Source organism: Ursus maritimus, unplaced genomic scaffold (assembly GCF_017311325.1).
Source record: "Ursus maritimus isolate PB19 unplaced genomic scaffold, ASM1731132v1 scaffold_5, whole genome shotgun sequence".
Lineage (NCBI taxonomy): Eukaryota > Metazoa > Chordata > Mammalia > Carnivora > Ursidae > Ursus > Ursus maritimus.
In genome coordinates this window covers 60,194,968-60,221,491 of record NW_024426663.1, presented here as the reverse complement: position 1 = coordinate 60,221,491, position 26,524 = coordinate 60,194,968, and the positions used below count along the sequence as shown (strand labels likewise).

The 26,524-nt window shown below is 37.9% G+C and overlaps 1 protein-coding gene across 3 annotated transcripts in view; it reads left to right on the top strand.

Annotated features, from left to right (window-relative positions):
• RAD50 (RAD50 double strand break repair protein) overlaps positions 1 to 26,524 on the top strand; it is a 106,497-nt gene that overhangs the window by 64,819 nt on the left and 15,154 nt on the right. For all 3 annotated transcript variants that reach the window (XM_040622471.1, XM_008691635.2, XM_040622470.1), the window contains exons 14-21: positions 6,568 to 6,757; positions 7,163 to 7,289; positions 7,700 to 7,893; positions 9,899 to 10,009; positions 10,450 to 10,542; positions 10,614 to 10,727; positions 16,509 to 16,636; positions 18,539 to 18,763. In XM_040622471.1, coding sequence (XP_040478405.1) covers positions 6,568 to 6,757; positions 7,163 to 7,289; positions 7,700 to 7,893; positions 9,899 to 10,009; positions 10,450 to 10,542; positions 10,614 to 10,727; positions 16,509 to 16,636; positions 18,539 to 18,763 — 1,182 coding nt within the window. The remainder of the gene's footprint in view (positions 1 to 6,567; positions 6,758 to 7,162; positions 7,290 to 7,699; positions 7,894 to 9,898; positions 10,010 to 10,449; positions 10,543 to 10,613; positions 10,728 to 16,508; positions 16,637 to 18,538; positions 18,764 to 26,524) is intronic.

Sequence of the window (26,524 nt, the reverse complement as noted above, 5' to 3'; positions counted from 1 at the left end):
TTTTAATGATTTTTTATTATATTATGTTAGTCACCATACAGTACATCCCCGGTTTCCGATGTAAGGCTCGATGATTCATTAGTTGTGTATAACACCCAGTGCACCATGCAATACGTGCCCTCCTTACTACCCATCACCAGTCTATCCCATTCCCCCACCCCCCTCCCCTCTGAGGCCCTCAGTTTGTTTCTCAGAGTCCATAGTCTCTCATGCTTCATTCCCCCTTCTGATTACCCCCCCTGAGAAGTGGGATTTAGATAAGCAGAGAAGAGGAAATCCTTGGGTTCTGATACAAGGAAAGCTGCAGAAATGAGAAAACGCAGGGCTAAGTGATGACTTATTGCTTTTCTGATAGCTGAGTAATATTCCATTGTATATATGGACTACAACTTCTTAATCCAGTCATCTGTTGAAGGGCATCTTGGCTCCTTCCACGATTTAGCTATTGTGGACATTGCTGCTATGAACATTGGGGTGCATATGGCCCTTCTCTTCGCTACGTCTGTATCTTTGGGGTAAACACCCAGTAGTGCAATGGCTGGATCATAGGGTAGCTCAATTTTTAACTGTTTAAGGGACCTCCCTTGTTTTCCAGAGTGGCTGTACCAACTTGCATTCCCACCAACAGGTGTAGGAGGGATCCCCTTTCTCCACATCCTCTCCAACAATTGTTTGTTTCCTTGTCTATTTTTGCCATTCTAACTGGCGTATGGTGGTATCTCAGTGGTGGTTTTGATTTGAATTTCCTTGATGGCTAATGATTTTGAACATTTTTCATGTGTCTGTTAGCCATTTGTATGTCTTTATTGGAAAAGTGTCTGTTCATATCTTCTGCCCATTTTTTGATTTGTTTATTTGTTTCTTGTGTATTGAGTTTGAGAAGTTCTTTGTAGATCTTGGATACCAGTCCTTTATCTGTAGTGTCATTTGCAAATATATTCTCCCCATTCAGTGGAGACTGCCTCTTAGTTTTCTGACTGTTTCCTTGGCTGTGCAGAAACTTTTAATCTTGATGAGTCCCATAAATTCATTTTATCTTTTGTTTCTCTTGCCTTTGGGGATGTGTCTGAAAAAGGTTGCTTTCCGATGTCGTAGTGGTTGCTGCCTATGTTCTCCTCTAGGATTTTGATGGATTCCTGTCTCACATCGAGGTCTTTCATCCATTTGGAGTTTATTTTGTGTATGGTGTGAGAGAGTGGTCAAGTTTCATTCTTTTGCATGTAGCTGTCCAATTTCCCAGCACCATTTATTGAAGAGACTGTCTTTTTCCCACCGGATGTTTCCTGCTTTATCAAATATTGGTTGCCCAAAGAGCTGAGGGTCCATTTCTGGGCTCTCTATTTTGTTCCATTGGTCTGTGTGTCTGTTTTTGTGCCAGTACCATGCTGTCTTTGTGATCACAGCTTTGTAGTACAGCTCGAAATCCGGCATTGTGATGCCCCCAGCTTTGTCTTTCCTTTTCAACAGTTCCTTGGAGATTCGGGGCCTTTTCTGTTTCCATACAAATTTAAGGACTATTTGTTCCAGTTCTTTGAAAAATGTCCTCGGTATTTTGATCGGGATAGCATTGAAAGTGTAGATTGCTCTGGGTAGCATGGACATTTTAACTATGTTAATTCTTCCGGTCCATGAGCATGGAATATCTTTCCATCTTTTTATGTCTTCCTCAATGTCTTTCAAGAGTGATTTATAGTTTCTAGAATATAGGTCCTTTACGTCTCTGGTTAAGTTAATTCCAAGGTAACGTATGGTTTTTGGTGCTATTGTAAATGGGATGGATTCCCTAATTTCTCTTTCTTCGGTCTCGTTATTCGTGTATAGAAATGCAACTGATTTCTGAGCATTGATTTTGTATCCCGCCACGTTACTGAATTGCTCTATAACTTCTAATAGTTTGGGAGTGGCTTCTTTTGGGTTTTCCATATAGAGTATCATGTCATCTGCGAAGAGAGACATTTTGACTTCTTCTTTGCCGATTTGAATACCTTTGATCCCTTTTTGTCGTCTGATTGCTGTTGCAAGGACTTCTAGTACTATGTTGAATAGTAGTGGCGAGAGTGGGCATCCTTGTCGAGTTCCTGATCTTAAGGGAAAGGCTTCCAGCTTTTCCCCATTGAGAATAATATTTGCAGTAGGCTTTTCATAGATGGCTTTTATGAGATTGAGAAATGTACCTTCTATTCCTACACTCTGAAGGGTTTTAATCAGGAAAGGATGCTGTATTTTGTCAAATGCTTTTTTGGCATCGATTGAGAGGATCATATGGTTCCTGAGTCTTTTCTTGTTGATATGATGTATCACGCTGATTGATTTGCGAATATTGAACCTAGGCTTAATAAAATTCTTAATTGGTTAAGACATATATTAAGAGAAGCCAGTGGACTAGAGAATGAGAATAAGATTTTGAGAACATAATAGGAGGGGAATGTGAAGCATAAGGAAGTTGGTTTGACTCAGTTAAGGCAAGTGTAGAGAGAAATGAGAGCACTTTGTGTAAAGAAAAGGGGAGCCCTGACCTGTGCTGCAGTAGAAGAGTGACCTAAATTTGGAGGAACCATTTGGGGAGATTGATTCCCATAAGTTGAGAAGATAGGGCTATGTTATGTTCAGGCCTAGTTACAACTCTCACTGATAGGTGATAGGGTAATTTAATGGAAAATATGTTTTGAGAAATTAATCTTATGTTAATATATTGAATGGGTAAGATTGAGAACAGCTCTGGAAGCAGAAAAGCCAGGAGGATATGTTGTCCCAGAAAACTGGAGAAGAATTTCAGGAAAAGAACTAAGAAGAATCTACAAAAATAGGCTTTGTGATAGGCAGCCTCCAAGATGATCCTCAATGATCCCTGCCTCCTGGTATTCATGGCTCCCGTAGAGTCTTCTCCCATGTTCCAGGATTGGTCTGTGAAACTGATACATTATGACAGAAGTGATAGCATATTCCTTCCAAGATTAGGTTATGTAAGGCACTACGGCTGCCTGCTATCCTTTTCTTCAGGATATGGGTGAAGCCAGCTGCCATGTGAGTCACCTGTGAAGGGCCCCGCTTGACAAGGAACTGACGCCTTCAACCACAAGAGTGAGTACCATTTGGAAACTGATTATGCAGTTGCAGTTAGATGTTCGCTGCATCATCTCAAGACTCTACTAGGCTCAGTGCTCAGGATGGCTCACTGAAATGATTTGCAGTGACACTATTAGCTGGGAGCTCAGCCGGGGCTGTCAAACACAGTGTCTTAGCATGGCCTGCGTGTGTGTCTTGGGATTTTGATAGCATAGTGGTTGGATTACCAAATGAAGGATCCTAAGAGCAAGTAGTCCAAGAGACAGGCAATAGAAGCTGCTAGTATCCGAAGGTATAGGCCCAGAAACTGGCACTGTTAAACTGCTGCTGCTGCTGTCTGTTGGTCAGAGGAGTCACAGAGCTTGCCAAGATTCAATGAGAGGACACAGACTCCACCTCTCATTGGGAGTAGTGTCACCGTATTTGTAGCTAACTTTAATCCATATAGTACCCCAGTATCTGGAGTGGCACCTTGTATGCCATTCTGGTCACCACACACAAACTGAGGTAACCTGAAGATGGAAAAATAAATACGTAGTCTGACAGGTAAATCAGTGCCTAGGAAAAGAAATAGAGCAGGATAAGGAAGTACAGAATTAACTGAGGATTGGTGAGATGGGAATTGCTACTGAAGGTGGCATTTGAGTGTCGACCTGAGAGAAGTAAGGGAGCTAGCCATGCATTTGTCCAGGAGAAGAGCGTTCCAGGCAGTACAAAACCCCTGAGGCATGTTTGACCTGAGGCCAAAGGGAAAAGTGGTTGAAGGTGAGCTCAAAGAACTAGTGAGGAGTCACGTCTTGCTTATCCTCTCTGAGGAAAAAATTTTCATTTAAAGGCCAAAGTTCATTAACACTTAATGTAAGACCACCATTGTGAATGCAATCCCAGATGAAAATATACCTGTTTATCATTTTGCTTAGTACTGAGTCAGGTTTATTTATTTATAACATTTCAGTTCAGTAAAAACTCAGTATTTTCCTCCATTTCTTTGACAGATTTTTCAACCAACCATATCTCTATTGGCTTCTTTTACGTAAAATCCCCTTGAAAAAGGAGTGCTATCACAAAAATAGATGAACTGGGTTTGAAAATTTTACAAAACAAAATAGAATCATAATAGATCTCAATAACCCATTCTTTTGGGAAACATCTTTACTCTTTCTTATAATACTTTGGCATTTAGCATCTTATGTAATAATCATCAGAAAAGAAGGCACCAAAACCCTGGACCACATCGATAAGAGTTTTTTTTTAAAGTGTGCATAGGAAAATGTAAAAATAAGGTTAAAATTGAATGGATACCGGTAGTTCTCCACAAAGATGTCCCCATTCAAGTGAATGTTTGACCAACATTAGGCTGCCCTAGCTATGCCACTTTTTAGGCACTGGGAACATACTTTAAGACAAACTTCTGGGCTGTGACCACAAGATTCAGGAAGTGATGTGGATATGGAACTGTTCATAATCTGCATACCTTCATATTTACTCAGGAAATTTTTTCATCTCAGTGGCGTACCGAACTAGGTGTTCTGTTGCCACAGATCAGTTCAGGTTGGCATTTCTTGATCATAGCGTGAACTTCTAAAAAATCAGTAAGTAGTAGCGGTATGCAAGAGCTAACCTTGAGTTTCTGGTTTTTCCTTTAGTTTATTATAAGACTCCTTTAGAAATTAATATGTTGTACTAAGCTATAATTAAGAATTTGGAATTTTTCAGAAATAAGGTTGATAGCTTTATTTTTTTTTTTTAAGATTTTATTTATTTATGTGACAGCCAGCCAGCGAGAGAGGGAACACAGCAGGGGAGTGAGAGAGGAAGAAGCAGGCTCCCAGCGGAGGAGCCTGATGTGGGACTCAATCCCCGAACGCCGGGATCATGCCCTGAGCCGAAGCCAGACGCTTAACGACTGCGCTACCCAGGCGCCCCTTTTTTTTTTTTTTTAAGATTAAATACAAGTTTTATTGTTTCGGAGGTGTCTATAAAAATAGGAAGCCAGTACCTGCCACAGGCGTAGTAATCCATTCCCAATAGTAGCAGCAATAAACTGGTTAGCAGCTTTTGTGCTATAAACCCATGTAGCTTTTGGCTAAGTAGTCTCCTTCCTTCCTTTCCATCGTTTGTTTTAACTTTCTATTTTGAAATAATTTTAGACTTACAGAAAAATGACAAAAATAGTACAGAGAATTCACCTGTACCCTTCACCCTGCTTTTCGTGATGTTCACAATTTATGTAACCGTAAATTAGTTACCAGATCAAGAAATTAACATATTTGTGTCACTGTTAACTACAAAGCATTTTAGAATTTCAGCAGTCTTTCCATTAATGTTGTTTGTCTGTTTCAAGACCCAACCTGGATCCCACATGGCATCTAGTTGTTATTTCTCCTTAGGCTCCTGCAGTCTCAACAGTTCTTTAGTCTTTGTCTTTCATGGTCTTGACACTTTTGATCAGTATAGTCAGTTAATTTATAGACAGTCTCTCAGTTTGGCTAACATCACAGTAATAAAGTAGTCCCTCTTACCTGTGTTTTCCCTCTCCACTGTTTCTGTTGCCTAGGGTTAACTGTGGTCCAGTTAACAGATGATCCTCCTGACCTGTCATCATGTTAACAGTAGCCCAACTTGAAGTGACAAGGCCTACATCATTCTCCTCACTTCATATCATCACATAGGCATTTTATCATATAACATCACCGTAAGAGGGAGTGAGGGTACAGTACAATAAGATATTTTTTCAAATTTTATTTATTTGAGAGCGCACACTTGAGTGGGGGGAGGGGCAGAGGAAGAGAATCTTAAGCAGACTCCCCACTGGTACAGATCCTGACTCGGGGTTCGATCCCATGACCTATGAGATCATGACCTGAGCCAGAATCACCAGTTGGACACTGCACCAACTAAGCCACTCAGGTGCCCCTGTACAATAAGACATTTTGAGAGAGACCATATTCACATAACTTTTATTACAGTATGTTACAATTGTTAAATTAGGTGCAGAGATTAGCAATACTAATAATTAATGAGCTATCGCAGATATGTCTGTAGGAAAAAAACATTACATAAATGTTTGGTACTCTCCATGATTTTAGGCATCCACTGGATGGCTTGGAATATATCCCCGGTGGATCAGCATGGCAGCAGGGAGACTATTGTAAGTGGTGTGAGCAGGATCTACCATTGCATACTGAAATCAGTGGGCGAAAGTTTGAGGAGAAGCAAGATACTGACATAGTCCCAATATATTTCTCCTAAGATCGTTATTAATTACAAAGACAAGAATAGTAACTTCATAGTGGATAAAGCTGGCTGACATCATGTTAACCAAGTGAATAAAATTAACATCTCCAGTTACAAGATATAATGACATCGTGTACCCACGGATGAAATAGCCCTGAGGAGGATACAGTTACTTCTTATGATACTCTTTCCAAAAATACATAACCTCCTTTTCAGGATAAGAAAACATTAGAGAGCATATTTTTAATTGTGTTCTCTGTTTAGGCAAAGCATAATTGATTTGAAGGAGAAGGAAATACCAGAATTAAGAAACAAACTGCAGAATGTCAATAGAGACATACAGCGCTTAAAGAATGACATAGAGGAACAGGAAACGCTCTTGGGCACCATAATGCCTGAAGAAGAAAGTGCTAAAGTCTGCCTGACAGATGTTACAATTATGGAGAGGTTCCAGGTCAGTTTATCGTAGTTGAAGGCCAAATAAAACTTGTTTCATGGTGGTTTGAATGTGAAATATGAGAGTGGTAAGAGCAAACAGATAGTATTCAGGTATGTATAGGCTGAGTTGAGAGTTCCCTGTCCTGAATTGCAGATAGTCTGAGGAGAGTACTGCCTAGTTCACATTCCTGGGTTTGGATTCTTTATTCATAAATATGAGAATGAAGAAATGTCCTGTTTGCTTTCATTTTTAGTTGGTTTCCTTTTTATATATTTAAATTATTAAAATTCATTTTATCCTATTAAACTTTGTTAAAATTGAATCTGAAATCAGTTACAAATTCAGATTTTAAAATAATAGCAATTTTTAAAGATAACGTAGTAAGCTTGTTAAAGGAAATAACTTTGTTTTATTCTTAAGATGGAACTCAAAGATGTTGAAAGAAAAATTGCACAGCAAGCAGCTAAGCTGCAAGGACTAGACTTGGATAGAACTGTTCAACAAGTAAACCAGGAAAAACAAGAGAAACAACACAAATTAGATACAGGTAATATAGTCTTTCTTCATGTACCCACAAAGACTTTATATCCCAGCATAAGCTTTTTATCATAATTTTTATATCTGTTATGTGGAGAAGGAACTGTCTTTCTTCCAGTTCACAGTATATTCACTCTTTTTTCTCAAAGTCTCACTTGTTTCCTTGCTTTTGCACAGCAGAGTTGGAACGATGGGAGATTTTGAATAATGGATATCTGATGAGCTCTTCTTAATCATCCCTACCCTGTGACCCTCACTCATGGGTGACCAGGAGGGGTTCTGTAGCATGTTTCTTGCAGTGGGTGGGACCCATGGAAGCTGAGCCTTCGCGAATTCCGTAGAGCTATAAAAATGGAAGCTAGCTCTTCGTAGTATTTTCTGTATCCGTACTTTAGCCACTGTGTGAATGTTTTCGTGTAGTTTCCAGTAAGATGGAATTGAATCGCAAGCTTATACAGGACCAGCAGGAACAGATTCAACACCTAAAAAGTACAACAAATGAACTTAAATCAGAGAAACTTCAGATATCTACTAATTTACAACGTCGTCAGCAACTAGAGGAGCAGACTGTGGAATTATCCACTGAAGTTCAGTCCTTATTCAGAGAGATAAAGGTAAGAAGATTCATAAAAACTGTTTTTTATCTTTTTTTTTTTTTTTTTTTTTTTTTTTTTTTTTAAATTGGTTCCATGCCCAACATGGGCTTAAACTCACAATCCGGAGATCAAGTGTCTCATGGTCTACTGACTAAGCCAGCCAGGTGCCCCACGTATCTTTTTTAAATTAGTTCAGATATGTGAAATGCTCTTTTATTGGTGCAGTGCCTAAAGCTATGGTTATTGTGAGGATTAAATAAAAAATAGTATAATCCCTTCTGTGGCTCCTGTGTTGACAAAACTTGTACTAATAGGTAAAGGTGTCTGGGAAGATTTTGACTATAATAAGGAGGAGTTGGCTGTCTGGTTAATTAGTGAACTTCCTGTTATTGGGGATGGTCAGGCGGCTTAGTTAACTACGTAGAAGGAATCCTGCTTGTATGGGATATTTGTCTTACCTACAGATCCTGTATCCATGGCAGACACTACCTCTCAGAGCACTTTTTCTGTTTGATTGCAGGTGTAGTCTCAGAATCCTTCCCACTGTAGTGAGCAGGCGTTGAGTTACTACATGGAATGGAAACCATTTGGCATCCCTCATCTAGATTAATCACATCTAAGACCAAATCCAAATTTTTTTTTTTTAAAGATTTTATTTATTCGACAGAGATAGAGACAGCCAGCGAGAGAGGGAACACAAGCAGGGGGAGTGGGAGAGGAAGAAGCAGGCTCCCAGCAGAGGAGCCTGATGTGGGGCTCGATCCCACAACGCCAGGATCACGCCCTGAGCCGAAGGCAGACGCTTAACCACTGTGCCACCCAGGCGCCCCCCAAATCAAATTTTTGACCAGTTTTAGAAATAACAATCTTATTTAGCTTTTCATAATTATAAACATTCACTGAGCACTAAATACATTACTGAATCTGTCATTAATTACTGTAAATGTTTCAGAAGTATTTTTGAATTACAAATTATCAGAGGCTTAGAGTATGTTACAAAATAGTAATATCTTACATTTGTATAATTTTTTTACTCTTTATAAAGCCCTTTGACATTAAAACAGTTCAGTGTCTCAGTAACCCTGTTGCGGTATGTGACTAAATCCCTTTTTTATAAAAAAGAGATGGAGACTTAGAGATGCTTCATGTCTTAGCCAAGGTCATGCAGCTAGTAGGAGGCAGGGTTTATTTTCAGGTAGCTTTTCAGTGTTTATTACATTTGGCTTCCTACCACATCATACCTCTTCTCGATATGATAAAATACAAAAATATACCTACACTGAAGTAATACTAAGGAATTGTTTCTACTTTATGGGTTCATTAGATATTCATTATCTTAGCTTGAGTATCATTATTTTCTGCAGTGGTAATCGTGTAATTACGCTATAGAGATGTTATAAGGCTGAACAATGTAGACTCCTGATTAGTAAAATAGTTTGTCACTTCAAAGTCCTTTCCTTCCAAAATAGGTGAGGACACAACAACATCAATGTACCAATATGTTCTTATTACCATAAAGTATCTACTTAGCCCTTAGCAAACTAAGCTTAAGGACAAAAGTGTCCTGTATAGTCATATCCCCATCTGTAAAAGAGAGGCCTTTGGTCTTTTTGGTCACACAGAGCTGACGTGTGCCCCTACAAACTCATAAAAACTTACACCTGAAGCCACATGCTCATATAATTTCGGGGCACATGGCCTGGATTAGGAATCAGGTTAGTGGTGAAACAGTATAGTATAATGGTTAAGAGAAAGACTCTGGAGTTGGGCAGGATTTGGATACTAGATCCTACATTTACTGGCTGTTGTGACCACAGACAAATCATTTGTGTGCCTGTTTACTGATCTGAAATATGGGATGAAAATAATGGTAGCGGTCCTCATAGGGTTGTTGGAAAAAGCAGATGAGTTGATTTTTAAAACCTGCCACGCAGAAAGTGCTTTTATTACGACTATAAAGTCTGACACCTGAAATAAGATACTGGAATATAAGACAATTTTTGTCTTATATTTGTATTTTTAGGATGCTAAAGAGCAGTTAAGCCCCTTGGAAACAACATTGGAAAAGTTCCAGCAGGAAAAAGAAGAATTAATCAACAAGAAAAATAAAAGCAACAAAATAGCCCAGGATAAAGTAAGATTTCATTTATATTTTTATTTTCAAATACATATATTAATGTTCAGAGAACCATGTTGGACACTAGTATTTCGCATGAAATTAAAAACATGATAAGGTAAATAGTATTTTCAGATTGGTGAAGTAATCGACATTAAAAATTCTTGTTAGAATAAACATTAAAATCATTTTGCTTCGTGATCTAAAACAGAAGTTGAGAAGAGAGACTATTTAATCCAGTCCCATAGATGATAAAGAGAACTGTCCTAGATGATAAAATTTGGTGGTGATGGAAAGTAGAACCAAGACTCCAGCTTCCAAACCACTGTTCATTGTGCTTGCCTATTAAGTTTTTGTTACCTTAATATGTATTTCCTTGGCAATAAATCTTAAATGCCCTGGTCCCAACCAGTGTATAAACATTAGAATTAAAAACTAAAATAAATATTTTTCCACAGATCAATGATATCAAAGAAAAGGTTAAAAATATTCATGGTTATATGAAAGACATTGAGAATTATATTCAAGATGGAAAAGATGACTATAAGAAGGTAATTTAAAACTTAAAATTATTTATTTTATGTTTTTATTTCTTGCGCTTAAAGAATTTTCTTTTTTGTAGCAAAAAGAAACTGAGCTTAATAAAGTAATGGCTCAACTAAGTGAATGTGAGAAACAGAAAGAAAATATAAATACAGAAATGGGAATCATGAGACAAGATATTGATACACAGAAGGTAGGTCTTTTTTGCTAGTGGCTTATGATATCACTTACACCAGTAATATTCTTCTGTTTATGTTTAATTTCTACTTTTGTTTTCAATAGATCCATTGAGTAGAAATGCACACAGTAGAGAAAAGCAATTCTGATAACATAATCTTTTCTTCCTTCTTTCCAATTTTATTTTTAATAAAAGACCCATTTGGTGAAAGTATAAACAGAAAAGGTTTTATTTATTTACTTCAGAGAGAGTGTGAGCAGGGTGGAGGAGGACCAGAGAGGAGGGGGAGAGAGAATCTCAAGCAGTCTCCATGTCCAGCATGGAGCCCAGTGCAGGGTTTGAGCTCATGTGCCTGAGATCATGACCTGAGGCAAAACTAGGAGTCAGACACTTAACTGACTGAGCCACCCAGGCACCCCAAAGCTAATTTTAAATATAAATATTTAAACATAAAAAGTTTATAAATTAAAATTCTCCCTTCCCTTCTGCCTATTCTCAGCTCGCTCCTAGATGTCATTACTATTAACAGTTTGTTCTTAAAGAAGTTTCTTACTCATATCAACAGGTAGATAGATCAATAATATATCTGTGATAATTTTGTATACTTATTAAGAGTTCATGACTTTTTTTTTTTTTAAGATTTTATTTATTTATTTGACAGAGCACAAGCAGGGGGAACAGCAGAGGGAGAGGGAGAAGCAGGCTCTCTGCTGAGCAGGGAGCCTACTCCAGGGCTCGATCCCAGGACTCTGGGATCATGACCTGAGCCGAAGGCAGATACTTAACCGACTGAGGCACCCCCATCGTGTTCTTTTTAATGATCATGAAATTCTCCATTTTGTGGGTGTGCCACAAGTTGATCACTTTTTTCTTACCGCAAATGGTGGCAGTGAATATCCTACATATATCTCTGTTTTTTCTCACTTTCTTTTCTTTATGTAAGATAAATTCACACAAAACAAGGATGGAGGTATAATAATCCTAAAAGTTGTAAGTAAAATATCTATATATTTTCAGTCATTTTTCAGTTGATTCCTATATCATTTTCCCTATTAAGGAAATGGAATATTCCCTATTAAGGAAATAATATTCCCTATTAAGGAAATGCCTCAGGTCACTATAATTAAAATCACTTTGAGAAATTATCTTCAGCATTCCTTTTTGTAAGCATGATAGTTAATGTCTTTACACCATTTCTCCAATATGCTGTTATTAACAAAATTTGCTGTATGAACGCTTTAATCATTGCGTTATAAATGCTGGTTTCAAATCTGTTTGAAGATTAGCCATATCAGCTGTCTGTAGGGCCCCTGTGCCAGATGTTTCAAATATATGAATATTAGAAGTAAATTCCTGCCATCTAGGGCGCCTCGCTGGCTCAGTTGGTGGAGTGTGTAGGTCTTGAGCTCGGGTGGTGAGTTCAAGCCCCATGATGGGTGTAGAGATGACTTAAAAATAAAAAATCTTTTTTTAAAAAGATTTTCATTTATTTTTTTATTTTTTTAAGGTTTATTTATTTGAGAGAGAGAGCGAGTGAGCACATGAGTAGAAGGGGCAGAGGAAGAGAGGATCTCAGGCAGACTCCACAGTGAGCACAGAGCCCACTGCAGGGCTCAATCTTACGACCCTGAGGTCACGCTCGACCTGAGCCGAAATCATGAGTCAGATGCTTAACTGTGCCACCCAGGCACCCCAAGTTTTTCTTTTTGGCTCAAACTCATAATCCCAAGATCAAGAATCACCTGTTCCACCGACTGAGCCAGCCAGATGCCCCCCAAAAATATAATCTTAAAAAAAAAAATAACTGCCATCTAATAAATCTGAGTAACTATAAATTTATGATGACCTGTATAACGAGATACTTTATTCTTCACTTATATGTGGGTTACCTATTTAAAATCAGTCTATAATCATTAATGTCCCTCCATGTATAAACATATACAGAGATCATTAAGATTTACCCACCTGTGACCCTTTTCAAGTTGATGGTCTAAAATTAGTGGATCTGACTGTATTAGTTCACTTTTGTAATCTGCCTTGTTCTAGAAATTATTGAATAAGTTATATACATAGAGCAATGCCAAATAACATTTTAATTTAGTGGGAAAATGAGACAATGTGGAAATAAGGACAAGAAGGTAAAACCAGGAGAGTGGTAAGTATATAAAATGTAGCCCATGAAATGTGATACGCTTGCTAAAGATTCTAGTCGTCACATGAGGATAGAATGTCACAATTAGTTAAGATTTACCTTGTCTCAGAGCTGAAAGGAAACCAGTTGCCAGAGAAAAATGTTTCCTGTGGCCATTCATGGAAAGGAGGACATGGTGTAGATTAATAACACTATGTCTTTAACAAACCTCTTGGGGCTTTTTTTTTTTCTTCTTTCTTTCCTTCCCTACCCCCCCACAGTGTGTTTCAGCATCTTTTTTTATTATCTTCCTTTAATAAGGTTCTTTAGCAGGTTGTGTGACTGAAGCCTAAAATAAATGATGGAGTGTTTTAGGGAGCAGAGGTTAGCTAGAGGCACCCATCAGAATCACTAGGGTTTACCACTCCTAGGTATACAACCAAGAAAATTTCAAACGTGTTCACATAAAAACTTGTACAAGAGTATTCGTAGCAGCATTATTCACATTAGTTAAAGTATGGAAACAACCCAAATGGTCATCAACTGATGAATGGATCAGTGTGGTATATCCATATGTATTAGGGTTCTCCAGAGCAACAGAACCCAACAGGATATATACACATACACAGATTTATATAAAGAAGTTTATTATAAGGAATTGGCTCACATGATTGTGGAGGCTGAGCATTCCCAAGATCTGTAGTTGGCAGGGTAGAGACTCGGGAGCTGATGGTATAGTTCTAGTCTGAGTTTCAAGGTCTGAGATCTAGGAGACCTGAGGTTTCAGTTCAAGTCCAAAGGCAAGAAAAGACCACTGTTCCAGCTCATACATTTAGGCAGGAGCGGTTACCTCTTAATTGGTTTTTGTTCTATTCAGGTTGTCATCAGTTGATAGGATGAGGCTCACCCACATTAGGGATGGCAGCCTGTTTTGGTCTCCCAATTCAGATGTTAATTTTATTCAGAAATACCCTCCAAGACACACTCAGAATAATGTTCAGCCAAATGTTTCGACAGCTGTGGCCAAGCCGAGTTGACACGTAACAATAACCATCACATTGTAAAAGGGAATATTATACAGCCATGAAAAGGAATGAACTAGTGATATATGCTACAACATGGATAAACCTTGAAAACATTATGCTATGTGATGAAAGAATCCAATCACAAAAGACTGCATATTGTATGATTCTATTTATATGAAATGTGAATATCCAAAGGGACAAAAAGCAAATTAGTGTTGCCAGGGGTTAGGGGAAGGAGAAAGAAAGGGAATAGATTGTCCACTAATGTGTACTTGGTTTCTTTTGGGGGTGATAAATGTTCTGGAATTAGTGGGGATGGTTGCACAACCTGTGAATATACTAACCTCTGAATTACACACTTTAAAATGGTGAACTTTATGGTATATGAATTACATCTCAATTTTTTAAAAAACACCTGGGTTATTAAAAATATACATGTCTGTGTCTCCATTACAGGCCGGTAAGTCAAAATCTCTGGGGCATGGGCAGAAGCAACTATGCCTTGTTGAAGTTCCCCAGGGGTTCTGGTGTATCAGTCACTGAGCCAGAGCATTGTAGAACTTTCAGGCTATCCTCGCTAATTAATGGCATTTTTCCCAGCCAGACTTGGTAGAGCTTGGGCTGCAATCAATTCAGTGTGTTACTCCATCACAGTTACCTAGCATGCAGCTAGTTTTTAGGTTTGCTTTAGGTACCCTACTGCATACATCAACTATCATCTCAGCTAAATGATTGGGGTTAATATTTTGAGCCTAACCGTATCTTATTACATGCTTAACTCTACTAAATTTAGTCCACAAAATACAAAATTTGGAAGTTGAATAATCTGCCTCCCTCGTTTTTTAGATGAAAGGAACTGGAGGTGACCTGCCTTGCCTGAGGTCACAGAAGTAGTAACAGAAGCAGAACTTGACCTAACATTGCCAGGTTGCTGGCATTGTATACAGAAAAACTTCTGTTGTATTTTAGCTGCATTTGGCTTTCTTCTTTCTCTGATACTTTATATTTTGTAGACTATAATTGGGATTTTCACTGCTTAAAGTACAAGGACAGGTTTGACCCAAAAAGCATTTCACTATCAATTACTGAGCTAGGCACTGTGCTGATGACTTTACATACATGCTCACTCATTTAGTTCACATCAGCATTATATGACAGGTGGTATTTTTTATCACTGTGTTACTTGTAAACCGAGGCTCAGAATTTAAGCTAATTTGCCCAAAGCCATCAGATCTAAAGGCTATAATGCTGAGATTTGAGCCTAAGTGTATCTAACTTAAAAACTTGTACTGTTTACTGTGCTGTATACTGTCTTTCAACTGATCGTTAAGAGCAACTAGAAGCTGACCTTAAAAAAAAAAAGCAAGAAAGAAAGAGAAAGAAAGAAAGAAATGCCTAGTTTTCTGTTCCTAGTAAGGAAGAAGTCCAAGTGTAGGCTCCTAGGGAAGAACGTTTGAGAGTCACGGTAGCTGCGGTGGTACGTTAGGTTGCCTGGCAACAAAACGACATTTACAACCATATCATTTTAGTTACTTTTAACGGCTTATAATAATGCCCTTAATAGCTGTGTGTGTATTTGTATTACTATTTGCAGGAAAACTGAAGGTGACCTTAATGTAAGTTTAAAAAAAAAACAACCCACCTCAAAATAGTGATTCATAGATGGGCAAGGTTAAGCATGTGACAGAAGTCCTTGGCTTCCCTTCTTCTGGCCCTCCTCCCAAATCCTTATTCCTTAGTAATTCCTGTGCCATTACTGTTGGCAACAAGATTCTGCCAAAGATTTGCCCCTCTCTTCCACTTCCTACAACACTGGGTTTATTTCAGTTGGGAGGGTTACCACAGGAGGGTCCTAGCTTCCTGTTTGAGAAGTCTGGACTCTGAACTTAGGATGTTTTCTTTGTTTAGGCTTTTATGAGCCAAATCTATTTCTGCAGGGGATTTTTTTTTCCTACATTCCAAAGAGTCAACTTATAAACTGTTTCCTGTTTGGCTCTTGACAGCATAGTTCATAATCACCAGGAAGGTTACTGAAGTAATTGTGTTGGTGTCGCTGCTGCTGCATGATTGGGTCTCTTTTTAAGGACAGAACTACTCAGAACCAGTCAGCTTCTTATATTTTCATTTCAGTTCAGTGCCCAGGGAAAGTCTCATCAGGTATGTCAATATGTACTATCATTATGAAACTTCTGACTGCCTTATGACTATCATTTGTCAACTTGTCAGCTTGAAGGTAAAGATCTTATCGGACATTCCTAACAGTATCTCAGCCTTCACACATGTTAGGAGATAAATACAACCTGGAAAAATAAGTGAGGTGAGACTTTGATAGTATATTGCTCTCTTGTGATCTTTTACATCAGTAGGCTTTATTGTGGGGTTCCCATGCGAGATGATCCAATGCGGTATAGGTATATAGTATTAAAATATTTAGTATATTCTTTTATTCCATCATTTAATTATCTGTTCTGTGTATTTATGGGCTGTCACCCAAGATCCCCTCACCCTGGCTTCTCCCCCTTTTGAGTTGAACCTGATTCTAGGTGAGGGCAGAATTAGTACTACCTGTCAGCAACTGTGTATTATGTGTCACATGTTGGTAACATGATTGTTTTTGTTAACCAATTTAATATTATTTAGATACAAGAGAGATGGCTACAGGATAACCTTACTTTAAGAAAAAGAAATGAGGAACTAAAAGAAGTTGAAGAAGAAAGAAAACAGCATTTGAAGGAAATGGGTCAAATGCAGGTTTTACAAATGAAGAAGTATGTTTTTAAAAGGAGTCTTTAGTTTAAATAAAGGTCTTTTTATTGAAATGTGAAGAATATTCAATACATATTTTTTAAAAAGAATTTTAGCATAAATGTCCCTTGAGACTTACAGGATAGTGGACAGAGTTTTTATATAACCATATGTCATGGCTTTACAAATTGAATTACTGAAGAAGTGCTATAGAATTGTAGTCCTGCACTGATGGGCAGGATTAAATATGCAAAGTCCCAGATTTCTGTTGTCCTGTTTCACGAGATCATGGTATCAAACGTAAAGAGCACGTATTGCCTGTGGACCATGCCTGGGACTTGTACAGTCTCTATACTGTACAGTCTTGTACAGTCTCTAATACTGCCAGTGGACTTACTGCCAAAGTGATTTGTCATTGGAGACTCATTCTAGATGGTCGCAGTTGTAACTGCATGCTAGCCAGAGCTGCCTTTTTTTTTTTTTTTTAAGATTAGTCTGCTGCTGCTTTCATCTGGTTTTATTGATACTTACTTTAGTTGCTACCTTTCTGCTACAGCAGAAATGATTTTGTTCTTGCCTTGTGTGCCTTAGGAGTTCTCTAAGGAACTGGTCGATGCCAAGGCACTAGACTGGTATAAAAAGCCTGTACTAGCCAAATAGATTTTTGAACCACCTTAGCTAAATAGAGGCCATTCATTCAGCCATCCCTTATAGGTTTTTCATTTGTTTTCTTGACTTGACTTTAAATCTGAATCAGAGAATACTTAAGTTTTTCTAAAGGATATTGTAATAAAATTTTAATTTACTTTATAAAACCTAATAAATGGTTTAATCTTACGTTATATTGTAAGTACTCTTGGTTTAGCTGTTTAAAATCGCTTTCATATATTGAAGAAATCAGACTTTATAACTGAAAGAGCTCTTCATCTTCAGTCTCATTTCTAAAGCATTAGGACATTGAGATCCAGGAAAAAATCCAAAGGAAGTTAGGACAAAAAGCCTGGAATGTGACCTAGATATCCTAGCTCCCAAGCCCCAGCTCTTCAACATTGTAATGTTGGTGCTCTCAGTGAGAAGTTGAGAGAGTGAAGCTTTTAAAAGACACTTAAAATTCAAACAACTTACTCTTTGCTACTGAAGACCAAAACCATATATTTTAAAAATTTCTTTTATGTTTGGTACATAACAGTGATTTTTGTATTCATTCAGACTAAGTACAACTGCTCTTTTTCAAATCTGTCTTCAACTAGAATGCAACAGAAATGTCAACAAAACAGATCACCAGGCCAGTTCTGTAAGGATGTCCATACACTGCGGAGCAGTGCTTAATAAGAGAGTACTTAATTAACTGTTAAATGAATAAGATTTTTAAAGCACACAAATCTATATTATCTCCCTAGTTACTAGAAAAGTTTGTGTATTTTACTTTTTTTGGTCATTATTATGCTTATACTTGTGCAAGTGAAATTTTGTTTTCATAGAGTACAAACCTTTACTAAGTATTACCACAGAAACTCATAGTTTGAGATAAAGTTGTATTTTGTCTTTGATGTATTGTGAACAGAATGATGATACCTAATACCCAGTAACTTCTCAGCATTGGTAATTGTGCATTCTCAGTTCACAATCAGGATTTTGTGAATTTGTAATTTAATCGCCAAGAGTACTTTTTTTAGGTTCGTGTCTAAAAGTGAGGACCTTGTTCAGTGTTCATGTGTCCTGAGAGCTCCTGTTCATGCAGAAATCAGCTGTTCAGAAACCTGGATGCTTCAGAGATTTAGGCAGCAAGAAATTTTTCTTTAGTATTAAAGCCTTAAATCAAAAGCAAGGAGGGATTTATTATATATCTAGAGAGATCTGGCTTTTCCACTTCAGGCTGCTAAAAACTAAAAATGGTCCTTAATTGTCATGTTTACCTTTTATAGTGAACATCAGAAGTTGGAAGAAAAAATAGACAATATAAAAAGAAATCACAGCTTGGCAATAGGGCGACAGAACGGTTATGAGGAAGAAATTATTCATTTTAAGAGAGAACTTCGAGAACCTCAGTTTCGGGATGCAGAGGAAAAGTACAGAGAAATGATGATTGTGATGAGAACAACAGAGCTTGTGAACAAGGATCTGGACATTTATTATAAGACCCTTGATCAGTGAGTATTGGACTGGGGATTTGGTTCCCACTGCAGTCAGTATCAGCTAGCTTATTTTAGTCATATTTTCCTTTTTAAAAATTTTTTTTTTATTTTTTAAATACAGTTAATATATATCAAAGAATGGGAAAATATGTATGTGTGTGTATACACACACATGCATGCTTAAGTTATGAAGTTAAGTTTTACAGCATATTAAGGAGTATTCCTGATACCATCCTACAGAGCCGTTCCAAGAACTCTTCCATTGTCACTAACTGGGATCCACGTAGATGCTCCTCCTCCTCCTCTCAGCCTCTGTCACCCCTACAGCCACTCCTACAACCACTGACCTAGATTTTTGCTTTCTGTGCTTTAAAAAAAAAAATATATATATATATATACACACACACACACACACACACACACACACATGTGCGTGTGTATCGTACATATGTAAGGTTTTATTTTTTGAGCTCTTAAAAACAGTATTCTGTATATTCTTGTAGGAATTGCCTTTTTTGTTTTGTTTTTATATGCTCGTGTTGTTTAGAGCTATAGTTCATTCATTTCACTGATGTACAGAATTCTGTCCTGGGAATATACCACACTGTATGGTATATGGTCTTTACTAATATAACCTTTGCTGCTAGGAACATTCTTGTGAGGTTTTCTGGAGCAAAGGTGTAAGAGATTCTCTAGGGTATATGTACAAGTAAAACTTTTTGCACTCAATTTCACAAAATAATGTTAAATTGTCTTCCAAGGTAGTTTTACTAATCTGTACTGCTAGGAAAATGTGAGGGTTTTCTCTGATGCATCCTCTGACACTGATTTTGTCAGTTTCTTAATTTTTGTGAATCTGGTGGGTGTACAGTGGTAAACCACTGTGGCCTTCATTGGCCGTCCCCTGATTTCTAATGATGCTAAACATCTTTTCATATTTAATCTTGTTTTTCCTCTTTGAAGCGTTTGTGTCTTTCACCCATTTTTAATGTCTTACTGGTGGTAGTACTGATCTGCCTGTGTTCTTTATCTCTTCTGCATCTTAATTCTTTTTTAGTTACATGTGTTATAAATATCTTCTCAAGCATTTTATGTTTATCTTTCCACTTTCTTACAGTGTCTTTTAATGAACAGATTTGATTTTAAGGTAGTTGAATTTACAAATTTTGCCTAACTAGCTCTTTTTGTTTCTTAAGAAATCCTTTCCTACTGCTGTTTTTTCTTCTAAAAAAGTTTTGGTTTTGCTTTTTACATTTAAGTATTTAATCCTAAATTGAATTTTATATACATTGTGAGGTGGGAATCCAGTTTCATTTTTCCCTTGATAACCAGCCATCCTGACTCTATCGAGTAGCTAATCCTTTTCTTAACGATCTACGGCGTCATTCCCATTATGTATCAGAATTCCCTGTGTGCGCAGGTTGGTTTCGGGTTTTCTGTTCTGTGTCACTGGTCACTCTTTCTGATATATTCAACAAAGAGCAGAATTTTGTTTTTTTTATTCAGTCTGATCATTTTAGTGATCATTTTCATGTGCTGCCACATTTAACTAAATTCATTTTAATTGATAATAGAGTTTTATTTAGTTCTGTCCCCTTTTTTTCCAACTTATCTGCCTTCTGTGGGATTGATTTATTGTTTTTTATTCCTCCTTTTCCCCTTATTTGGGTTATAAATGATATAGTCTTCTTTAATTATTTGGGTATTTACTTTTGTTGTTGAGAAAGAGAGAAAGGAGGAGTGGGGAGAGGGAGAGAGAGAGAATCTCAAGCAGGCTCCACACCAGGCGCAGAGCCAGACGCGGGGCTTAGTTTCACAGCCCTGAGACCATGACCTGAGCTGAAATCAAGAGTCGGCCACTTAACCAACTGAGCCACTCAAGTGCACGCCCCCTAAATATTTAATATGTATATTTGACTTAAAATCAAATGTGTTCTCAAAGTGGTCCTGGAGTAACATTACCCGCATCACCTTGTAACTTGTTAGAAATGCAAATTCTCAGCCTCCATTCTACTAGACTGTTGGATCAGAAATATTGGGGGACAAGGCCCAGCAGGCAGTGTTTTAACAAAACTTCTTGGTGATTCTAATGCACATCGAAGTTTAAAAACCATGGCTCTACTGTGAATTGTTGGATCTTCTTCCTGAGTACAGCTGAGGTTGTCTGCTGTGTTTCTGTTGTCTAGTATTTTGTTTCGCGGTGTTCTTATATCATCTCGAATTAGTAATAATTACTACTGCAGTGCTTTCATCCTCAGTGCTTATTTGGATAAACCCTTGTGTTTACCAATTTTTTAAAAATCCTACTCTTTGTTTCTTTAGGTTTTGTTTCCCTTTTTTCTCCCCCCCAAGGTAAAACCCTTACTAGTTTTTTTAGTGTAGGATTATTAGTAGTGAATTCTCTTTCAGTCATAGAAGAGTCTTTGCTCTCAATTTTGATAGTTTAGCTAGGCATAGAATTCTAGATTGAGAGGGTTTATTTTGTTTGGTTTTGTTTTTTCCTTTTAGCCCTTTGAAAACATTCCATTTTTTTCCTGGCCTCTACTGTTGTCGAGAAATCATTCTAAGTATCCCTTTGGAGGTAATACTATGCCTTTGTTCTCTGGTTCTCCTAAGATTTTTCTTTGTCCTTATTATTCTGCAGTTTTTGTGGGTGCGTCTAGAGTTAGGTCTGTTTTCAGTTCTTCTGTGTAAGTACTATTTATTGATCTGAGGATTGATAGCTTTCATCACTTTTGGAAAATTCTCATGTATTATCTCTTTAGATATTATCCTTTCCTCAATTCTCTTTATTCTCTTTCCTTCATTTCTCATTAGACATAAATAAACCTTCTCATTCCTTCCTCCATAGGAATGCATGTACTGGTAATAAACTAGTCAGCTTCCTCATAAATATTTTCTAGGTCTTTAGCAGCTGTTCATCCTGCCTATTAACAGTTGCCTTTTTTAAAAACTTCTCATTTCTGTAAGTTCTATTTTAGTTTTGTTTTTTCATAAATTGTTTTTTCATATTTTGTCCTTAGTATTTTAATTTCTCACATGTCTGTACTCATTTTAAATATTCATATTTTATGCTCTTACGTTATCATTTTTGTATTTCATAGGAGTCCGTTTCTTGCTATTGTTTGTGCTAGTTCTAACCCCTGCTGAATTATTTTTTGTTTTATGCAATGCTTAATTCTGACTTTATCTTTTGTGATGCTTTTTGGTTTTCTGTGAGACTCCCTTGTAACCTTTCTGTGTGAGTGTCCTTCCACGTAGCTATTTTGGTTTTGATCTGCTCGGAGCTCCAGTGCCCTGGGTCTAGTTTTTAATTTTTCCGTTTGGGAGTTCCTGAGCTACATTGGTAATAAAACACTGAACCTTAAACCCATCCATGTGAGCCATTTGCCCAGGACTTTGAATAGTCATCTTAACTACTTTTCCATTTTCTCATTGAAGGTTGATGATACGGCTCTTCAGGAGTCTCCCCCTTATGTTGGGAGTCAGTTCTAACTCCGTGCCTCTCGTGGGCCCTGTGCCTCGTGTTCTGTCGTGGTTGATAGTACCCAACCCTAAGTTCACAAAAATAATAAGCAAATTTAGCTGCAGTATCAGATCACACCCTGATCATGCTGGTTTTCAGTCCTTCTTTCCCATCACACAGGGATTTTCCTTTATTTCTTATTAACTCAACTATGAATCTAAAATACTTTTTGTTAAAAATCTCTATCATGTTTCTAGGCATTTGTGTCAGAATTACCAGTTACCTTAGGTTTCGTTTGTTGTTTTCTGAAAAGGAAAATCTCCTCCTCGGTGCTAAGAGAACTAGATAGGCAGGTTCTTACTTTTAAGTTTTCTTCCAGTCAGGAGGTGCATACTCAGCAGACCAGCCTCGGCAGTGGCATTCAGACCACAGGGCTCAGGAGGGCAGGAGGGACCCTGCTTTTACTATGAGGATTATTTTAGTCAATGATGAAAATAAAGGTGGCCCCAGAATCACCTAGCCATAACTTTGGAATATACAAGTTTGGGGAAGCTCATAATATTTTAAGACAAGTTTGTTCCATTTACTGTGAAAACTGAATGAGCCCATTATGTTAGTCATTTTTTAAAAATCAATACTACTACGATTTTTGTAATTAATTTTGTAAAATTAATACTACCAAGATTTTGGAATAAGTTAGAGTTCCAAAATTACTCTTACGGGGTTATTCCACGGACACTTCTTCTGTCCTAGTTCATAGTGAATAAGTTAACATTACAGAGCTTCCTGGCTCATGGAAATCTGTGTGTGCACCAAGTGAGAAGCTCTTGTTTTTTAACCTTTGTGAAGGTTGAAAACTCTCCTAGTTCTTAGACCGAGGAGTTGAAAGTGTTGAAATATAAGGTTTTGAAACAAGAGCATTAGCGAGACATTATTAAAGAATCCTTACCCAGTAGACTATACATACAGATACTGTCTTTCCCCCCCCCCCTTTTTGCCTTTCATAATTCTTTTTAGTCCTTCCAGCTATCTCATATATGCCTCTAGGAGGCTTTTTATTTTTTTTTTAGTTCTTCTGCAATAGATGCTGTGTACCCAATAAACTTGGCAAACATATTTTGAGCAGCAAGGAGTAGGAGACCCAGTCCTAGTAAGGCAAGTTTATTTCAAGAGACAAGAATCAAAAGAGATTCTGTCATTAAAAACTTACTGTATAGAGTAGGATAATTTATATTGGTTGTCATGAAAAAATAAAAATGAGTTCTTACAAAGTGGGAAATGTTTTTGTAAAAGTTGATAAGTTCTACCTTTTTGAAGCCTCAAAAATCCGTAATACATGGTTAAAAGTATTTTCTCTGGAGATTACTTGAATTGAAATTCTCACTATTGACATTTAACAAATTGTTTAAATGCCCTGGGGTTCAGTTTCCTTATCTATAAGATGGAAATCTTATTTCTTTTTTCTTTTTCTTTTTCTTTTTTTTTTTAGGTCAATTATAGTCGTCACTATAGAGTCAAAGTTACAAGGGAAACTCAGAGGCCATGTAGTCCAGCTTTCTTTGTCATGTTCCATTCTTTAATATAAATTCTTTTTTTTTTTTTTTAAAGATTTTATTTATTTACTTATTTATTTGACAGAGATAGAGACAGCCAGCGAGAGAGGGAACACAAGCAGGGGGAGTGGGAGAGGAAGAAGCAGGCTCATAGCAGAGGAGCCTGATGTGGGGCTCGATCCCGTAACGCCGGGATCACGCCCTGAGCCGAAGGCAGACGCTTAACCGCTGTGCCATCCAGGTGCCCCTAATATAAATTCTTAAGCTCTCTATTCCTTACTAGTACTAAGGAAATTTTACTGATAAAATATAGGTTTCTGTTTCTATTTAAACATTATTTGAGACTAAATTTTTCAAGGGTGGGAGCTGTACAGAGGAGGTATTAATATTGATTGAATACCTCCTGTTTGTTAGCCATAATCTAATTGAATTCTTTCATCTACCCTGTAAAGGTCAAGTATTTATCAAAAAGATTAAGAAGAGTGTCCAGGATTACCTGGTCAAAGTTAACTTCGGTGATGAGAGTAATTGAGGGGCTGTTTTAAGCCTTTTCTGAGGCAGGATCTTCTCTGAGCATGTGGCATTTAAGCTGGGACCTGATTGATGACAGGGAGCAACATACAGAAAGGAGAGATGCAAGCCTTCCAGGTGGAGAGACCAGCCGATGCATAGACCCTAAGACCAGTTTGAACAGGAGGGGTTCAAGGACTAAGAAAGGAAGCACGGCTAGAATATAGTGAGCAGGGGAATGAGGTCAGAGATAGATGGTTCCAGAGTATGCGGTGCCCTTGTAACCTTAGGAAACAGTTCAATATTATTCTTTGTATGATAGGAAGTCCCTGGAGGGTTTGAAGCAGGAAGTAATATAATCTGATTGATAGTTTGAAGAAACTGCACTGACTCCTGTTTGGAGAATGGATCATAGAGGGGCAAGAGTAGAAACAAGGAGACCAGTGAAGAGACTTGTCATAATCCAAGAAATGATGGTGGACTGGACTAGGGAGGTAGCAGTGGAAATGAAGAGAAGTGGACGGACTCAAGATTTGTTTTGAATATGGAGGTGACTGGCCTTGCTTCTGAATTGAATGTAGGGGAGGAAAAGGAAACAACAGAATCAGAGATTGCTCCTACATATTTTTACTTGAGCAACAGGATGTTGGGGGAGCAAATTGGCATTCCCTGAAATGGCAGGATTTGGGAAGGGAAAAGCTAGAGTTTTGTTTTAGACAGTTTAAGGCACCTGTAGGCACTTCAAGCAGTTGGATGTATAATCTAGAATTGAGGAGTAAGGTATAAATTTGGGAATATATGTAGTATTTAAAGTCACAGAGTGAGATTACATGACACAACTGTAGACAGAGAAGGGAAGGGTCCCAAGACTCAAGATATTTACAAATCTGATGAAGTAGCTGATGAAGTAAGGAGAAACATGTAAAAGGTGTGATACCTTGAGAACTGAGTGAAGAAAGCTATTTCAAGAATCTAGTGTTATTTAGAGGTCAGATGAGATGAGGACTCAGAGTGGCCCTTGAATTTAACAAATGGAGGTGTTAATGAGTTTGAAGAGCAATCTCAGTGGCATGGTTTGAACTGAGGCTTTGGAGTTGGATGAGGAGAGAACGGGGCGGGGGGTAAGAAGTGAAAACAGTGAGTAGAGAGAATTCTTACGAGAAGTTCTGTGAAGGGGAGCTGAAAAGTGGGGTGCTAGGCAGAGGGGACTGGGGCCAAGGTAGGTAGGTTGGTCTTCTTTTAAATTTTACTTGTATGTATTCTGCTACAAGGTAACTCCTCCTCATAGTACATTGACCTGCAGACTTGGGGTTTCATATGTTAACTACATAGAAAACTACACGTAGGAGCCGTCCCCCTATCCCTGCACACCCCAAGACGCCTTGACAGCAGGAAGAGAAGGGATTTCCTCTTTCAGGCACATGTTCATTCAAAAATCCCTGTTAGTGTTTTCTTGCCGGGCTATGGGAAGACAAAAATACCATACCCCATCCATACTGCAAACTGCTAACGGTCCAGTAGGAGAGCCCATGGTAGGTACTCCACAGTCTGTATTTGACCTTGGCCTTGAATAACGAACAAAGGGCACTTCAGTAGAGAAAGTGCCTCAGTGCCAGAGCCATCACACTGAGCAGAGTGAGGGTGTGTGAGGGGGCTTGATGGGGCCAGTCAGGAGGAGCTTGTGGGGGCGGGGAGGTACAGAGGTGCTTTCCAGCAATTTAGGCTTGCCTAAGGAACAAAGCCAGGCTGTTTACTGAGTTCTGTTATCTGGTAATCAGATGGATTCTTCTAAATGAGAAGAAAAGAAGTGGTACAGATTTCCCCAAAATTGAGTCTTTGTTGGGCTTGTGCTGGCAAACGGTGGCCGCCTTAAGGTTCATATTGTGAGCCTTAAATTTGCCTTCTCACCTAGAAGAAAGGTCCAAAATTTCCCTCATTGTTTCACCTCTTAGAATGAAGCATGCAATCAGTGTAATTGTTGCATTCAGCTTTCTATTTAGGGTAACACAGGAAATTAGCAGTGCATTTTCAAGAAAAGCCGATTACCATCTGTTATTAGTAATCATCTAAAAACATCACCAATTTTAAGCTTGCCAGTGGTCCGAGATACTCATACTAGATGAGAAGGGAAGAAAACTACACCATTTAGAATATATTACCCCTTGCCCCTTTAAAAAGAAGGCATCAATTAAATGATTTTTTTAAAAGATTTTATTTGAGAGAGCGCAAGGGAGAGAAAGGACATGA